The sequence below is a fragment of the Syngnathoides biaculeatus genome, chromosome 9, assembly GCF_019802595.1.
Source record: "Syngnathoides biaculeatus isolate LvHL_M chromosome 9, ASM1980259v1, whole genome shotgun sequence".
Taxonomy (NCBI): Eukaryota; Metazoa; Chordata; class Actinopteri; order Syngnathiformes; family Syngnathidae; genus Syngnathoides; species Syngnathoides biaculeatus.
In genome coordinates this window covers 17,416,249-17,434,912 of record NC_084648.1, presented here as the reverse complement: position 1 = coordinate 17,434,912, position 18,664 = coordinate 17,416,249, and the positions used below count along the sequence as shown (strand labels likewise).

The following is an 18,664-nucleotide window of genomic DNA, read 5'->3' as shown; positions in this document are numbered from 1 at the left end:
TTTATTCTTACAACTACTTTTCATCATTTTTTGCCTTTTTTCTCCTATTTTTCTTTTAGTAATTATTTCATTTTGTAACACGTGTTTTTTTTTTATTACTGTTTATCGATCGATTTCTTAGCCGATTATCCTCACAAGGGTCGCAGGTACTGTTTATCATAATCTTTGTTTTGTTTTGTTTTTTAACTTGTCTTATTCAACTACATGGCCTTGTGGCACAGTGGATCCGTATCTGTCTTTGTACTAGAACAGCACAAAAACAACTTAAGTATTTTTATCAGTACTACTTTGTTTGTTTGTTTGTTTTTAAATCTTCTTTGTCAGTGAGTCGGCCGACGCTTGGGGTGTCTCCTTACCAAGCCGGCGATGGGGGTGGGCAATCTGTTGATCTTCTTGACCAGGCCAGGTCTGATCGCGCTGAGGAGCCTGGTTGGAAACGGGGGGTGGGGGGGTCGGATTTAGCCGAAGTGACCAAAAGCGGTTGATGAACGCGTGTCGCGCGAGTGACGTCATCGCTCTTACTCGCACAACAGGATGCCGTTCTCCAACGCGCCGCGGAAGTCCTTGTCTCCGAAGCTCTTCCCTGTCACCGCCTGCCAAGGCAGCAAAGCAAGGGTGTCAAACTCTTTTTTTCCCACGCGGGCCACATTGTTGTTCCGGTTTCCCTCAGGGGGCCGCTATGACTGTGGAACAAAAATGTTTAATCATCTTGTCATATTTACATAATTTATGAACTCGCTTTGGAATCCGAAATCAAGTGTAATGGGTTTTTCCAACTATTGTTGTTTGGTAACACAAAAATGCTTGTAACATCTCAACTTAATCATTTATGATATATGAAAACTTTAAAGTTTGGTAAAGATTTTTACAAGAATTGTGGAAATTGACAGTCGATTTGGCTTCACGGGCCACATAAAATCATGTGGCAGGCCAGATCTGGCCCCCGGACCTCGAGTTTGACACCGGTGCAGTAAAGGAATATGCAATTCATTTTGGTTGCAGCCTCATGATCTATAAGTGGACATACTGTAACTAGACATCTTCTTATAAATGAATTTAACACCGAATTATGTAATCAGTCAAGGGTTTCGGACTACCGTTGATATTTTTTCCCCCAATAGTGCAGGGGTGTCAAACTCATTTTTGTCGCGGGCCACATCGTAGTTACGTTTTCCCTCAGAGGGCCGTTACGACTGTGAATCCAGGAAAATCTTTCGCGTCGTGATATTCCCAGGTGAACTTTGTGAACTAGTTTTGAATCAGAAATCGAGCAGAATGGGGTTTTCCCAACTATTGTTCATGTTTGCTAACACAAAAATACTTGCGATATCTCAACTTTATCATTGATGACATGACAATTTGAAATTTGGTTACAGATTATCACAAAAATCACAGAAGTTGACACGCATGATTTGCCTTCGCGGGCCGCCTAAAATCACACGGCGGCCCGGATCTGGCCCCCGGGCCTCGAGTTTGACACTTGTGCAATAGTGCAACTCACGGGATGTAAAATGTCCAACTCTGTCGAATTTGTTTGATAATGTGGGATTCAAATTCCTTGGGTGTCGTACTGGACGGAGACAGGAGTTCAGAACAGTAGATTCAGCCATCCCATTCAAATCACATCTATCCATTTTCTTAGCCGCTTATCCTCACAAGGGTCGTGGGGGAGTGCTGGAGCCTATCCCAGCTGTCAAGGGGCAGGAGGCGGGGGCACACCCTGAACCCTGAACTGGTTGCCAGCCAATCGTCGGTCACATTGAGACAAACAGCCGCACTCACAATTTAGAGCTTCCAAATAATGTTGAATGTTTTTGGGATGCGGGAGGAAACCGGAGTGCCCGGAGAAAACCCACATGGGCATGGGGGAGAACATGCAAACTCCCACACAAGCAGGGCCGGGATTGAACCCGGGACCTCAGAACTGCGAGGCCAACGCTTTACCAGCTACCCCACCGTACCGCCTCAAATCACATTAAAAAGAAAAACATAAATCGATCGCCGCTAGCTACCAAACGTAGAGTGTTGTGCATTTTTCGGTGGTTACCTTCGTTCCCGTGTGTGCCAGTTAAAAATCATCATCATCATCATCAACATGATCATAATCATCATCACACATAGTCAGCACTTCATATCTATCCTCACTGTAATCTGTCCTGATCTGGATTATCACAGGAATCAGTCAAATCTCTTTTCTTTTCCATTTATCATTGGCCCGTTTCCGTGTGCGCGTGTGTATCATTACTTTTATTGCATATATTCCCCAATATGATTTACATCAGACGGTAGCTCGCTTATGCATATAAAAAGACGCAAACGGGGTCACCAAATTCACCTTTTCTTCGCAAACCAAGAATTTGTTTCCATAGCAACAAAACCTCAGATGTGCTTCGTCGTTTTTCCCCTCCGTGTCCTTGCTCACTTTGATGATTTATTACATTACCCCCCGTCCGTCCTTTTAACGTGGCGCACGTGTGCGCTTTGTGCAAATCATAAAAATATGACCTATGCCCCCCAGCCCCCGCTCCTCTTATATAAGACTTCCAGATGTTTCCCACTGGCGACTCCATTCTCGTCTCTCCTTTTCCTGTCTGGCATGATTCCGCCTGCTTGTCCCGCTCGCATCTGCTGGGGTCGGTTTGACTCGTCCCTTTTGAAATATTTACAGCGTGATCGTGCATTATTTAGTCGGCCCAAAATAAATTAAAAAAAAAAAAAAAAAAAACAAGAGTCAAACTACTGAGTGTGCAATTTTATCCGGTTGTGTTTTGTGTCAGAGTTGGGGGGGGAAAAATATAAACATTTGGATGTTAAAAATCGGCGAAAAAAATGCCTGTAAAATCTCACAAAAACACAGATGGGAGGCTAAACAGTTTTGCTTTTTCTTTGGCTTTCCTGTGACACTTAATCCACAAAATGACCCCAACGCGCTTCTTTTTTAATGGCTGCAGCAAAAAAGCCAAAGTAAAAGTCCAAACACGCAGAAATCGGACCCCCCCAACATTGAATTTAAACACCCTTCATCAATGTAAAATGATCCCTTGAAAGATGAGTGATTAATTTTTTTCTTTTTTTTTTGCACGTTAGTTTACCAGCAGCACGGTGGAGCAGCTGGTAAAGTGTTGTCCTCGCAGTTCTGAGGTCCCGGGTTCGATCCCGGCCCCGCCTGTGCGGAATTTGCATGTTCTCCTCGTGCCTTGCGTGGGTTTTCTCCGGGCACTGCGGTTTCCTCCCACATTCCAAAAACATGCAACATTAATTGGACACTAAATTGCCCCAAGGTCTGATTGTGAGTCCGGCTGTTTGTCTCGATGTGCCATGCGATTGGCTGGCGACCAGTTCAGGGCGTACCCGGCCTCCTGCCCGTTGACAGCTGGGATAGGCTCCGGCACGCCCCGGGACTCTTGTGAGGATAAGCGGCAAAGAAAATGGATGGATGGATAGTCTACATAGGAACCTGCCATTCAAGCTTTTTTTTGTTTGTTTTCTTGCTTTAACTTGCAAGCACATAGTCGGGATACGGGCGCTGTTCGGTGGCACTGTACGCACCTAAACACACTTCACAATGTGCAGAAGTTTGTCTAAGAGTGAAAATTTAATAAAAAAACAAAAAAAAAGGAGATTTGAAACAGATTAATTCCACTCCCAGTTGGATCTTATTGTCAAACTAAACAAAGAATAACAAGAAAACATCCAAAAGAAAGAACCCGCTAGCTTACTGCTAACACTAATTAGCATCCATGTTGCAGTGTGGTAACAATTTAAGCAATTCATCTTGTAGAAATAATAATAATTGAGCAATGATATATAGAAAGACAATATTTTCTTCGCCGCTTATCCTCACAAGGGTCGCTTGGAGTGCCGGAGCCTATCCCAACTGTCAACGGGCAGGAGGCGGGATACACCCTGAACTGGTTGCCAGCCAAGAGTCGCACTCACAATCACACCTCGGGGCAATTTTTGGAGTGTCCAATTAATGTTGCATGTTTTTGGGATGTGGGAGGAAACCGGAGTGCCTGGAGAAAACCCGCGCAAGGCACGGGGAGAACATGCAAACTCCACACAGAGGGGGCCGGGGGACTGAACCCATGGCCTCGGAAACGTGAGGCAGACGCTTTACCAGCTGAGCCACCGTGCCGCCGACTCACAGTCATATACTCTTTATTCTCTTGTGTAAAATGACACATTAGTGACGTACTGATAATATCGGAGAGGAGTTGAGACTTTATGAATCCTACTTGGGTTCTAGGCAGGACACACCCGGCTGCAATATGACGTTTTTTTTTTATTTGTTTTTAATTGAATTATGTCCGAACTGTAAGTTTTAAAATGTACAATAATATGGGATGGTAGTTTTCCTTATTAAAACACACATTACTTTTATTAATATTGTTGGTTTTTTTTTTTAGGGTGGGGGATTTAAGAGCGGTAAACAGGCCCGATTATTGGTATTTCCATTCATTACAATGAGAAAAGATGATTTGACGTTACGACCGTGGTCAAGGAACAAATTAAACCCGTACATCGAAGTACATCTGCAATGACGCCTGAAAAATAAAAATCAAACGAGATCCTGTCTTCAAAATATATATATATCTATATATATAGATATACATATTTTTTTCACCAGCCATTCACTGTGATGAATGAAGCTCGCGTGCGGGATTTAAACCTGAAATCAACGCTGCGCCCGGATGAGAAAAATAATCCCTTTGTTGTCATCGCCGATGATGAGCGCGCAGCTAATCCTCACTCAGCGAACTTGCGTCAGCACAAATGTTCGACCCACAAGGCGTGACTTTGCATTTCATTCCGGAGACTGAAACGGACGCTCACGGGCAGCACGATGATGAAATGGTGGCTCGCAATGGAGAGGTTCTGGGTTGGAATCTGGTTTTCTCCGACTAATTTTTTCAGTCACTATGATTAGACGGGCGCCAATGCACTCGCAAATCTGCACACGCGCGTGAAATTTGTTACGAGTAGAAAAACATAGATATTGAAAGGCGTCGCTTATTTTCTGTCGTCTTGACCAACGTTCCCTCTGAGCTGCGCCACTGCGCAATTGCGCACTTGTCGCACACTCTCAGCGAAAGTGAAAACCGATCCGGCGCATCAGGTTTGTTTGGTTTTTTTTTTTTTTTACACGGAAGCACACAGGAGCTGCGACTCAGCTGACTTCTACTTCCTAGTTTACCTGACACCGCCCCCCTCTGCTCTTAAAGGGGTACACTCATAATTACAAACAGAACACACACTCGCATCTTTATATCCGCGGGCATGACTGGTGGACCACGCCCGTAACTTTATACCTGTGGGCATGACTGACCACACCCGTACATTTTTTAACTGTGACTGTAACATTCATGTTATAGTTCATCCATCCATTTGCTTCTCCGCTTATCCTCATGAGGGTCACGGGGAGGGCTGGAGCCTATCCCAACCGGTTGCCAGCCAATCGCAGGCCACATGGTGACAAACAGCCGCACTCACAATCACACCTAGGGGCAATTTAGAGTGTCCAATGAATGCTCCATGTTTTTGGGATGTGGGAGGGAAACCGGAGTGCCCGGAGGAAAGTCACGCAGACCCGGGCAGAACATGGAAACTCCACACAGGCGGGTCCGGGACTGAACCCGGGTCCTCACAACTGTGAGGCCAACGCTTTACCAGCTGATCCACCGTGCCGGCCATATTATAGTTTATTGTCAACTAAATTGTCCGTAGGTGTGATGGTGTCCTTGTTAGACTTTGTCCCCTTCTACTGGATAGCGACCAGTCCAGGGTGTAGCATGCTTCTGTTGCCCCGAAATAAGATGGGATAGACTCCACGTCACCCTCAACCCCAATGAGGACAATCGCAACAGTAAAACGGATGGATTGACGATAATAATAATACGGCACGACAACACGTCATCTGCTGTTTCACAACTCGTCGCTTTTGTGCGGCACAGCGGCGCACGAGACACAAGTCAATGCTACTTTGGCCTACTTCTGACGTTCGCCTTTACACACACATGCGTAGACGCCTTAACGCCGGTTTAAATGGTAGCTGCTGCTGCCACTCAGCACGTCACGGCTAAGTCATCCGCCACCGGGACCGCAGGGGCTCGGATTTCGCTCGACGGAGCTGAAATACCCTCGCTCGGTTTCCGAGGCTTTCCGTCAATGACGGCTACGTTAAACTGGTTCGGTTTTATGGCCTTGCGCTGCACTCTGGTTCAACTTCTCCAGATTCCTTTGTAAGGAAAAAAATAGGTCAAGGGTAGCACAAAAAAAAAAAAAATAGTCGTGGGGTAGATAAAGTGTTGAAATTAATAAATGATGCACTTATTGTATGATTGATTGATTGGTGAATAGCATGACTCAATGTCAATGGAATTGGAAAAAAAATAATAAGTAAAAAGCTTTTACACTCAGCCCCACAAATGACTTGAGGGGAAAGAAATGTTTGCTTGTGGCCACAAATTAGTTATAATATGCGTGCAAAACTCAAACTATTACAAAAAAAATAGCAATGTGGTAAGATTACCCAGAAATTAAGGTCTGTGAAAATGCTGAGGTTCGGTGGTTTGATGAGTGCAACGCATCAAGAATTTTGAAAAATTAATGATGGGTTCCAAACACAATTGTACTTTTGTGTCCGTGTGCGTGTGTGTGTGTGGGGGGGGGTGCCTTTTTGGGGAACATTTTCATACAATATTGTTTATACAAAAATCTGGTAAAAAAAAACAACTAAAAACAAGTAACAAAAATATGTAAACGCTATCACATGCACTAAAAATTCCCCATTTCAAACCGCAAATGGAACATTGTTCGTATATTTTTTTTTTTCATCATCGAGGATTTTAGAGGTGGGTGGCATGGTGGTTCAACTGGTAAAGTGTTGGCCTCACAGTTCTGAAGTCCCGGGTTCAAACCCGGACCCGCCTTCATGGAGTTTGCATGTTCTCCTGCGTGGGTTTCCTCCACGGCACTCCGGTTTCCTCCCACATCCCAAAAACATGCAACATTAATTGGACCCTCTAAATTGCCCCAAGGTGTGATTCTGAGTGCACCTGTTGGTCTCTATGTGCCCAGCGATTGGCTGGCAACCAGTTCAGGGCGTACCCCGCCTCCTGCCCGTTGACAGCTGGGATAATCTCCAGCACTCACTGCAACCCTCGTGAGGATAGGCGGCAAAGAAAATGGATGGATGGATGGATGGATGGATTTTAGAGGCATTTGAGGTGCTTGTTCCATGTTTTTCAGAAAATACGGCAGCCGCTCGTCACGTTGCTAGTCTTAGCTTTTATTTGTTTTTTTAAATGGATAAGATTCCTAACTGTCACTACCCCGTTTAAATTGTCAAAACGATAAATAGTTAAACGATAAAAGCCCCCACTACTCCCCACAGGGGGAAAAAAAAAAATGTAATTCATCATCTTGGACAGTCGTGGGTCTGTAAATCAAAGGGCACGCTGGGTGAGGCCGGATGACATCAAACCCCCCACGGAAGCCTTCGCCTCAGGGCAACGCCGGGACGCGACGATTCTTCCGCAAAGCTTCACTCGCTGCGCGTTGCCGCGTCGTGTCGGGCGCAGACGCCGCGTTATGTCTGGGACTCGGTTAATCCGCCGCCGCCGAGGACGGCCGCGACATCTGGCGCGCGCGTTTGCCGCGTCTCTGCGTGTGTGGCATTACGGGGATTTGTAGCCCCCCCCCCCCTCACCCCCCACACCCAACACATAGACAGACAGTCGGTCAACATTTTCCGGATGACTTTCCACTGTCAAAAGAGAGTGACTTTATGCAACTATGCAAATACTGTAACATAAAAACTGCAAAATTCTCATCATTGAGCCGAGACGGCACCAACCGAGCCGGCCCACCAGATTCCAAAAATAGACAAAATACACAAAAAGCCAGGCAAGAACTGCGATCCAAGTTCTATCCTCCCTTTCCTCATTGGAGGCCAATCCAGGCTAACTTCGAGCGAGAAGGAGGACACACCTCGGACTGGTCAGCACCATTTGCAGCGGACAAACAACCATTCACGCATTCACACCAATGGACAATTTAGACCACAGGACTCCAAGAGGTGGCTGGGGGGCCAAATGCGGCCCACTACATCATTTTATGTGGCCTGTGAGAGAAAAGCACAAATGCTAATTATGTTGTGGCAATTTTTGTTACCATTCCCACTTTGCAAAGAAATTTAACTCAATCATGTCCTGATTGTAAGTTTTATAAAGTGCAATAATAAGGAATGCTAGTTTTTCTTATTAAAACGGGTTTTTTAGGGTGGGGGGATTAGGAGAGTTAAACGGTACAGATTATTGATATTTCCATTCATTTCAATGAGAAAAGACGATTTGACGTTGGAGTGGGTTGATTTACAAGCACGGTCAAGGAACAAATTAAACCCGTACATCGAAGCACCTCCACAAAATTTTTTTTTTGTTGGCTTCTGGTTTTAAAACCGGTTATTCATCCATTTGCTGTGGATACTGTATGTAAATATATGAAGTGATAATTCATTCATACGGTAAACTGTCTGCACTTTACATCATCACAGTGCCCAAAACGCTTCACAAAGTCTTGCATTCACCCATTCACATGCAGTACTTACTCGTACACCAACGGGGCAGCTGCTGCCCCGGTACCGCCCGACCCACTGGGATCAAATTCCGGTTCAGTCAAGGATACTTCGATATGCAGACATTCAACGCCGAGACTCAAACAGGTGGCACTTCGGTCACTGGACAACGCGCTCCACCATGTGATCCGCAGCCGCCCTTTCCCTGCTAAAAATTCTCTACAGAAATTCTATAGAATTTGTACAGAACTTGTTCGATAGAACTTTGGCTAGGATTTTCGATAGAATTTCTACAGAACAATAGAATTTCTATAGAAATTCTATAGGACCTGGGTCCTAAAGTTCTATAGTTCTTTTGAAATGTTCTATATAAAAATTTTCAGCAGGTTTATGGGTTCACAGTCATAGTGGTGCTCCGGTGGACGTCATAACTATGACGCGGCCCAAGAAAAAAATTTAGTGACTTTGACAATTACAATAATTTTCAAATTAATGGTCACTCTTGACAGTCCGCTTGCATTGGAACCAAGTGAAGAAGTGACAACAAATCCACCCAAAAAAACTCGGGCTGTGTGCCGGTATTCACTTGCTTTGCAATATACTCCACCACCACCTACAGGACTGGAGGGGAACTGCATCAGACGACTACATTTAGGATTGTTGGGCCTAATTCCTGCTCGGGGGTGGAAATCACTTGGTGCCGCCCTGTCCCCTTTTGGGAAACACGACTGACACATGAGCGTCGCCCCGGGCCCTGTCGCCATAGCGACTGCAGTCAGTCAACTTGGGCAAATCCAAGGAGTGTGTGTACCACACACACGCTTTTAGAAAGCCGTTACGTGGTCCATACACTGAGTCACTGCCACCTGTGATACTGTAAAAAAAAAAAAAAAAAAAAAAAAAAAAACAGGAGCACTGCAAATAGAACCAGCCTGACGGCGCTGAAAATAAACTCGCACAATTCCACAGCGGAAGACGACAAAGGAACACAGCGGGAGACGCTCACTTCATCGGACGCCCTAATCATGCCTGCGATGGAACCGGGTGGATTAAATATTGACATTTTAATGCAGGAAACCATTAGTGTGTAGGATTTAAGCTAAACAGTTTTCAATGTATGCAGCTAACCCGAGTACATTGGTACTGACGGACAATATACGGACAACTGTAGTGAGACAACTGGCTATTCTAACTCCAGCGAAAGAAAATTTAAAAAAAAAAAAAAAAAAAAAAACATAATTCTGAGATTGGTTGGAATACCTCACCAAGATGGCTGACATAACGACATGCTAAAGTTTCAAAACCACCAACATGCGTTCACTTTCAGCAGTTTACGCATCATAGAGTTGCTAAAATGTTTTGTGATCTAGACTGTGCCTCGACCAGAACAAACCAAAATCCAATTCTAATGAATACTTGACCAAGATGGCTGACGTGCGTAGGTGAGTTCTGAAGTTAAGCTAGCACAACACGGGCCTCACAGTTGTGGCTATTCTACATATTTTTGGGGGGGATCAGCGGTAGTTCTTTGCCCTACCAAAGAACCTTTCTATAAATTTAAACAAATGTTTGTCCAAGATGACCGACACAGACAAATTTCCGAAATCAAACAGCCAACAAAACGCGTTCATTTCTGAATTTTACCTCATTTTTTCCCATTATTATTCAAATTCTCCTTGATCTAGTGAGTTATGAAAGTAAACATCAATTATGCAGATTCGACTGAATAGCTTTCCAAAAAGGACGACGTGGTGCAGTTTAACTGCCAATTGACCTCGAACGGTCCAACTGTTCATTTAAGCCCTCTTCGCCTCATAGTTAGCTGATGTTGCGGACATTTAAGTGATCTATTTAAGTCTACGTCAGAATGAGCAACAAGCCTGTACACGTGACCGAATGCTTGACCGAAATGTCCGAAGAGTTCGCAGGTCAAACTCCCCAACGCGTTCATTTCGGCGCTCTTGCCATCTCACTTGTCAGCTCTCATTCCTTAAAGTCAGAACAAACCATTATGTTACACCACGACCCCACCGATAAAGAAAATGGGCAAATATTAATAACTCAAAATATAACTGAAGAAATAATTGACACAAATACGCCCTTTAAACGTTATTAAAATCCTCCAATGATGCTCCCAGCATGCTTTGCGGCACTTCCAGATGAAACATGATTACTGTAAATAAGTCCAAAATACATGTATGTATACCTCATATAACGGGTGTTGTAATCATGATCGACCACTGGCTTTACAAATATTACATATATACATATTTCCAGGACCAAGAATAAAAATCAGATGATGCACATGATAATCTCATCATCATCGAATGCAGCTGGTGCGTGAACGTTGGCCCGGTTTCGTCACCATGGCGACCACCGTGGAATAAGGGGGCGTTTCTGCTCCTGGCGTGGAATAAACACGCAGATAAATTAAAAAAATAATAATAATCATAACACGACAGGAGTCCTTTTAATCCGCGTGGGAGTCGTTCACGCTCGGAAACGGGACGGCAACTTTTGGTGTCGTAACCCGACACATCCACTCAGCCTCCCCACGGAACAGGTGACAGAGGGTATTTATTTATATCCACTCGCCAGGCGCCCTCGCGACTCCCCACCCGGGCCCCGGCTCGTGTCGTGCCCGCTTACCTCGATCCATTTCTGCGCCTCCAGGCAGGCGGGCTCCGGCCGGCTCGCCTCCGCCGACCGGACGTCGCGACCTGCAGGCGGGCTGGCCATCGATCGCCGGATAGGCCGACCCCGCCTGTGCGGGACCGTCGCTGCTGGGAACTCGCCGAGTGGTTGGGAGCCACGCGTGGACGGTTCTCTGCAACCGAGCCGCCACGAAACCGCCCTAAAAATAATAATAATAATAATAACACAACGCTTGTTCTACGCAGGAGACGGGCGCGCGCGTGGTGGACGCTCTCCTCCGCCGACACGGCTGCGGGAGCGCGCTTGAGGAGGCGCGGACGCGCACGCTGGAATCTGTCCTACGAATGTGTGTGGGGGTGTGGACGAAGGGTGACGGGGGTACCATTCTCGTTATCAAATATTTGTATCACTTTAATGACTTTGACTAATAGAAAGCAATGTTACATGATGAAGTGAGTGAGGTGGCGATAATTAATTAATCCCTGACCAAGATGGCGGCGAATTACAATATACCTGCGCAAGTCATAATGTGTGGGCCAAGTATATAGCACGTTAGATTTTTAATCAGGACAATTGTGTATTTTGATGCTAAAAAAAAAAAAAACAAAATTGTGTAAAATAAAATTGTCAAACGTCATCCATTTTCTCCACATTTACAGTTCACCTGAGTGAAAATTTATCCATCTTCGACACGTTTAAAATTACTCAAACTGGAATCAAATTTTGAGCAATGAAATAAATGCAATGTTTAATCTGGTGTATCATTCATTTATTTTACAAATGTTTTGTATTTACAAAATAAAGCATTTTATGACAATGGCACCATATATAATCTATCCATTCTCTTTCCGCTTCTCCGAGTTCGGGTCGGGAACTTCAGCAGGAAGGCCGGACTTCCCTCTCCACAGCCGCTTCCTCCACCCTCGTCTGCCAATCCAGAGAGCCGCTGTCCCCGATGTCAACCAGGACAACCCCCACAACATTTAGCTTTTAGAAGCTTCAGGCAAATATTATCCATCTTGCCACAGAGGAACTTCTTAACGTGGACACCCCAACGCTTGAACATGCATTTTGTCGCGGACAATCTAGTCCAAAACCACAACCCCCCTCAAGTTATGATCCAGAGAGCCATTGCTCCTAATCACACCCTTCCAGGTTTTTGCTGTCATTGCGCAAGTGAGAAGTGATAACCCCCCAGCAGAACAATGGACTCCCGGCAAAGAGCGCTCTCCAACACCCCCGCCAAGGACTGCAAAAAGTTCCAGGCGCTGTGAATTGCTGTTTGGTGCATAGCCACAAACAAGTCAGGACCCACCCGTCCCCCAAGAGTGCAGGGAGGCTACCCTCTCATTCACCAGGGTGAGCCTCAACGTACAAGCTCCGAGGCAAGGAGCAAAAACTGTACCCACACCTGCTCACAACCTCTCACCGTGGCCAACTCCAGAGTGGAAGGGAGTCCAACCCCTTTCACGAGGATTGGCACCAGAGTCCAAGCCGTGTGTGGAGGCCAGAACGTCTTGACCTCACACAACAGCTCAGGATCCTCCTCTGCCAAAGAGGTGACGTTCAAACGCTGGCTTCTGTAGCCTAGGATCAGATCGCAGAGGGCCCTTGCATTTGCCCACTACTAACTGCGCCAAACTCCGATGGCCCACGGAAAGGGCATCCGTGCTACCTTTTCAGCCTGTATCCAAATAAGACGCTACAGGTGCAGACCTGGCCAACAGTAACTTGCCTTCAAGTCCCATCTGGAGTGTGGGGAAGTCTTACAAAATCATTTTTTATTTTTGCAATTCCCATAAACTGAAGTCCACCAGACCTCCACTCATTCTGGACTATCAAAAGTCAGTCCATAGACAGTTACATTCAGATTTGTCAGCTACTTCCTGGTTAGAGGATGAGTACAGAAATGTTTCTCGGGGTTGGACAGATCCAGATTAAAAATTTACATAAAGCATTACCTGTGACCCATTAGTTTTTGCCCCCCCCCCGAGGTGAACACAGGGTGCAAAAGCAACGCTAGCAATCACCTAATAGGTCCGTACAGTTTTTAAGAGCTTGTCAGAAGGATTATCTATTTTTTGGAAAATGTAGGATCTGCAGATACCCACTATCATACAAATTTAAGAGTCTTCCATTTGCGTAATCATTTGGACCGCCATCACACAAAAGCATTTTTTTTTTTTTTATTTTATTTGTGTCAGTGACAGCCACACCAACAGTGCCAAGAACACTGCAACACGCCCGCACACAATTCTGTGCAAAGTAAAGCAAAAACTAAAAATCAGCTCAATTGCACTCTCCAAATGCTTCACATTGAGTCCATTATGTGAACGAACATTCTTAAAGCAACACTTAGGCCGTGAGGGACATCAGCGCTCAACCAATTAGCAGCAAGAGGCGTCTAAACAGTCCGAAAAGCACTTGTGCCAAAAAAAAAAAAAACAAAAAACAAAAAACAGCAGTGGGATTTTTGTTCACATCTACGGGGGAAGATCGAACACATTTTCAACAGTTGTGCTAATAGTTCACAAGAGGTGCGTAACCTACAGTTGTGTCTTGACTGAAAACAAAATTTGCTGAACAGAGCCTGGGAAAATGCAGATAAGTGTTTTTTGTTGTTGTTGTCCCGGTAGGGATTTTAAGCACGACACAAAGCCACGGCGGAGAAGCGGACTTCGCCTTGTCCTCGCTCCACGAATCCTCGGCACACTTTGGCAGCATCCTTGACATGGATCGTCGGGAGGGGGGGGAGAAAGACATTCATGTTAGGAGGAATTGAACTATGTCAATTTATAAGTTACCTGACTTAATTTAGAGATGAGCACCTGCCCCTTTTGACCAAAGTCCCTTTATGACCTTAATTTCCTTGCATGTGTGCAAATAAAAATGTTATGTAAAACTCCTCTAAAAATGAGTTTAGATAAACCTTAAGGAAATCAAAGACTGACTCGGCGAGTTTTTGAATGAGAGCAGGCAGCGCAGCAAATATTGGCGTCGCCCGTGAGGAGTTTGCGTGGATTTTCTCCGGCGACTCGTTTCCTCCCACGTACCAAAAACTTACATGAATAGAAGATTTGGGTGTGATTGTGAGGGTGAATGTTTTTTTTCCTATGGTGCGCTGCAATTGGCTGACGACCAGTTCAGGGTGTACCCTGCCTTTTGCCAGAAGATGGCTTGGATTGGCTGCAGCAGGCTCACTTCCCTTGTAAGGATAAGCGGAACGGGAGGAGGAGGAGGTGCCAGTCCACTAAATGTGTTGAAGAATTTATGGTTTCAATGAAAAGACAGTCTTCGTTGCATGGTGGAGCAAAGTATCAATGGGCATTGAAGTGTGAAATCATGATGCGCAAACTTTTTTTTTTTTTTTTTAACTACAGTACTATTTTCTTTTTTTAGAGGTCCACACTAGTTTAATGGCATAATTCAATGGAAAAATATGATTTATGATCAAAGTTTACATTTACAAATGGGGTCACAGAAAATATTAAAACTTGTTGGTCAAGGCATCATTGTAAAATGGATACATATATACACATAAAAAGGAGCTAGCATTGTCCACTAGTGATCAATAAAACTCAGTATAATCTTCTACTGGTTTCAATTCAAAGACCAGAGATGTTTTGAGACTTCCCCAAATTCATTTCTCCCCAAAGAACAAATTTAATTTCCATACCGTTAGGAGGGTCTCGTCTTTGGTGGCGCCGTGGCTGAGGGGGCCGTTCATCTTCCCGTCTTAATAGCAAAGGAGACAGTCAAAACTTCATTGACAAATCATTAAGTCATATTTTCCTTACCAAATTCAAGGAGTTGTCCATTCACGTTGACAAAGGCAATAAAGTGGAAGTTGACCTTATCTGCTTCTGGCTGCAGGGATTATGAAAATAAATTAATTGAATATTTCCGTATTATAACAGAAAAAAAATTATTCCCCTGCAGGATTGTTAAAGTCAACTTACCCTACACTGCCCCTGTGCAGCAACCTCATTGTGAGCATCATGGATGGCCTGAATAAAAAGATATTTCCATTAAAAAAAAAAAAAAAAAAGACAGCTTACAACACTTCGGCAGATATTCAAATGAAATATGAATTCTTATTTTTGGACCACAGAATTATCTGGAAGCAGGGTTGAGCCGTGTGGTCTGTGGCGCCCTCAAGTGGTCAATAACTGCATGTACGGAGTTGAACTTTGTATTCCAAGTACACAATTATTTATCGTCCTCATGAGCAACATCAAAATACAGTATGTACTAGGCCCAAGTGTCCATTACAAACCAGAATGAAAGATTTTATTGTGAAAATGTGTATTTGATACTGCAAGCCACCATAACATGCTCCATCTTTTTTTTTTTTTAACCCTTTCCGGGCAGGGGTTGCAAATTTGCAACAGGTTAAATATAATCGAAAATTTTAAATCCAGAGAATCTTTTTCTGAAAGTATCGGATTTTACAAAATTAAAAAATTTCATTTGTCCAGAGAGGGTTAATGATTTTAATTTAAATTTATTGCACATGAAAAAAAATGTACTTAATTATTAGGGGAAAAAAAATACATCTAAAAAACTCTATACAAGAAAAGTAAAGCTCAATTTTTCTCTTTTTTTTTTTTAAAGTTAAAACGGGGTCTATGCATAGATACAAACTTCATTCCAATGTTAATCACCTGGTTCTTGTCCAGATGTTTGGCACGGTCTTCAGCGGACATCTTGGCAGTTTCATCCAGAAACTTCTTCAACACAGAAGCACTTTCTAAAAAGAAAAAAAAAACATTCAAAAAAAAAATAAATTAATCCAAACAAAAGCTGCAATCATTTCAGTTTCTGCTGAATTTATTCACAAAAAGGTGCTTCATTGTCTTCAGCACCCGTGTCGAGCCAAACTTCAAGACGGCACGTTACCAAAGGTGAGTTTGCTTTGGTTGTTTCCCAGCGCGTGCAGCAGGGCGATGGTCCCGCAGGAATTGGTCGCCGTCTGCTTGAGGAAGTAGGCGTCCGAGCTCTGCACCACCTTATCCGCCTGCTGTTGCCTGAAAGAGTCATGCTGAGGCACACATTCAGAAATAAATATAAAATTCACACAACCAGCATGCATGCATATATATATATATATATATATGCAAAATCTATAAACCAAGGAGCAAACATTTTATATTATGCTCAGGTTTGAATGACGCCACCATTCAGTGCAGGTCTATCATCTATTAAAAAAAAAAAAAAAAGTTGAAGACCCCCCTCAACTGCTCTTCATACAATTTTAACTAGAACAAAATTTATATATAAATATAATGCAACGGCAGTTTTGTGCATTTTTTTTTTTTAAAAAACCAAAAACTGCACCTTGTTTTATCTATTTTTTTTTTAACCTAAGATGCTCTTCAATTTTAATTCTATTTTATTGCAACTTGCAGAGAAGCACTCATTTCGTTGTATGCTCAGCATATGACAAAACGCTTTTGATTTGATCGACGTTACAGTGCATACTTGAAAATAAATCATTTTATTAGAACATTACTTCAATATGCCATTTATTTTTAAATGAGTCATGAGAAACCTTTACCTTCATGTACATTTTGCAGTTTTTCCCTCTAAATATTCAAATATCATAAGCATTCAGCTTTCCAAAATAAGATACAGTGGAACCTTGAGATGAGTGACCAGCTTAGTTTGTCAACATGAGCAATCATTACTTTTTTTTTTAATTGATTTATGAGTCCAAGTACTAACGCCCAATATAATTACTAAATGTATAAAATGTTTAGATAATGCATTTTACATTTATCTGGCCTGATCAAACGTCGACGGAAGTCCACTGTCAACTTTGTGAACTAATGCTGTTCAAGCATTCGTGGATAATACTCCGGGGGTATATTAACAAAACATCAGGGCGGGGGTAAGGGATTTGGGAGGAGGGAGGGGGGGGGGGGGGCAAATCCATTATTCTTGTCCAGGGTCCCTAAAGCCTTTCGGTCCCTACATCAACTGATGACTCATCTCCAGTACAAATCAGCATCCGCCAACTCTGCAAACTCAGCATCACCACACCCCAGAGGTATGCGGCCTGGATGGATTACTGCCACACCCAAATATTATCCCCATAAACCCCCCCCTCCCTCCCTCCCTCCCTCCCCACCTCTGTAGTCTACAATTCAGTCCTCGCGTCCCTAAATTACCTCTTGTGTGATGGGGAAGAGCAGCATCAGGGCGCAGCACGGCTTGGGGACGGCGGATAGCTGATCGGCCTCAAAGCCAAGGACGTCGACAAAACGCCAGCCGTCGGCCACGCCGACTTTGCTCATCAACTGTCCAAAAGAGACAAAAAAAAAAAAAAGAAAAATAATAAGTTTAATACACAGGTAGAGACCAGATTAGCTGCCGAGTGGGGAGATGCTAGCGCAGGGGCCAGACAGACCACACCCATTATTAGCAGAGATGCTAAAACGAGCCCACGAGGAGGCTGGAGAGTCAATTTTGGAAAAAAAAAAATAACAAAATGAAAAAAAAATGTATTAAAAACCAACGGCGTATGCAAACATTTCCATACCACAAAATAGGCCAATTTAAGTTGCACCGTCGAGGAACCAATTATTGTGAAATTGACATGTTGAGAGCTTTGTGGCCGAATTTACCACATATTTAAACCCACTGAATCAGCGACAAAGTTTTTCTGTTTTGTTTTTAAGTTTCGTCACCCACCTTGTTCAGCACCTGTAAGCAGAATACACACAAAAAAAAAAAAACATCAATTATTCCACCGTCGCCTTGAATGCCTCAGCGAATGGCTATCGCGGTTATTTTAACTCACCTCAGGGTTGATTTCCATCGGGGTCCACTCCATGTCGGCGACGTTTCTCGGCGTTTTATTCGTGATAACTTCGAAGATTTCCAGCCACCGCAAATTTCGGTGGTATTTATACGACTCGGGTTGTACCATTCAGTGGAGTTCCGGAGGGGTGGGCTCGCCCCGAATGGCCTTTCGCATCTCGACAGTTGCCGTCACTGGTTGTTTTAACAACGATTTTGTTGATTTGCTGTGATGTTAAAACGCCGTGTGGCGGAAAGGAAACGGCAAATGTGTATTTTGGGGCACATCGGGAAAGATTAGAGCGGGGAGAGAGCAAAAGTGTAACGTTCCGATCGAAAGCATTCACAAAATGGCTTGAAAGAAGATGGAAGCGACGAGTCCAGTCGCACCTTGACTAGCGACATTAATTCGTCACGTCACCAATGTCGTAACTCAATTTACTCGTTTTCTTTACCAATAACAAGTTTAGCAACCAATCACAAACCGTCAGCGGTATCTAAATATTAATAATAATAAAAACTGACTAGAATAATATCCTAAAAGGTAGTACTCTAAATAGATACTTGAGTAAAAGTATTGAGTGAAAAAAATACTTGTAAAATGAGTTAATTATATATGCATATGTATGA

The 18,664-nt window shown here is 43.7% G+C and overlaps 2 protein-coding genes across 6 annotated transcripts in view; both read right to left on the bottom strand.

The window, feature by feature from the left end:
* LOC133506242 (LIM and calponin homology domains-containing protein 1-like) overlaps positions 1-11,361 on the bottom strand; it is a 41,609-nt gene extending 30,248 nt beyond the window's left edge. For all 4 annotated transcript variants that reach the window (XM_061830192.1, XM_061830189.1, XM_061830191.1 and 1 more), the window contains exons 1-3: positions 11,228-11,361; positions 523-593; positions 357-426 (exon numbers count right to left, since the gene is read on the bottom strand). In XM_061830192.1, coding sequence (XP_061686176.1) covers positions 357-426; positions 523-593; positions 11,228-11,317 — 231 coding nt within the window. In that variant the 5' untranslated portion in view covers positions 11,318-11,361. The remainder of the gene's footprint in view (positions 1-356; positions 427-522; positions 594-11,227) is intronic.
* Positions 11,362-13,417: 2,056 nt separating this feature from the next.
* On the bottom strand, positions 13,418-18,164 carry uchl1 (ubiquitin carboxyl-terminal esterase L1 (ubiquitin thiolesterase)). Of its 2 annotated transcripts, XM_061829754.1 has the most exons (9): positions 18,036-18,164; positions 17,927-17,938; positions 17,404-17,532; positions 16,133-16,274; positions 15,898-15,983; positions 15,193-15,240; positions 15,031-15,100; positions 14,910-14,968; positions 13,418-13,958 (listed from the first exon to the last, which is right to left on the bottom strand). In XM_061829754.1, the coding sequence occupies exons 1-9, from the start codon at positions 18,162-18,164 to the stop codon at positions 13,875-13,877; spliced, it is 759 nt and encodes a 252-aa protein (XP_061685738.1). In that variant the 3' UTR covers positions 13,418-13,874. The 2 variants fall into 2 exon arrangements, with proteins under 2 accessions (XP_061685738.1, XP_061685739.1); XM_061829755.1 differs by lacking the exon at positions 17,927-17,938 and having other exon boundaries at positions 18,036-18,118.
* Between the last annotated feature and the right edge of the window lie 500 nt (positions 18,165-18,664).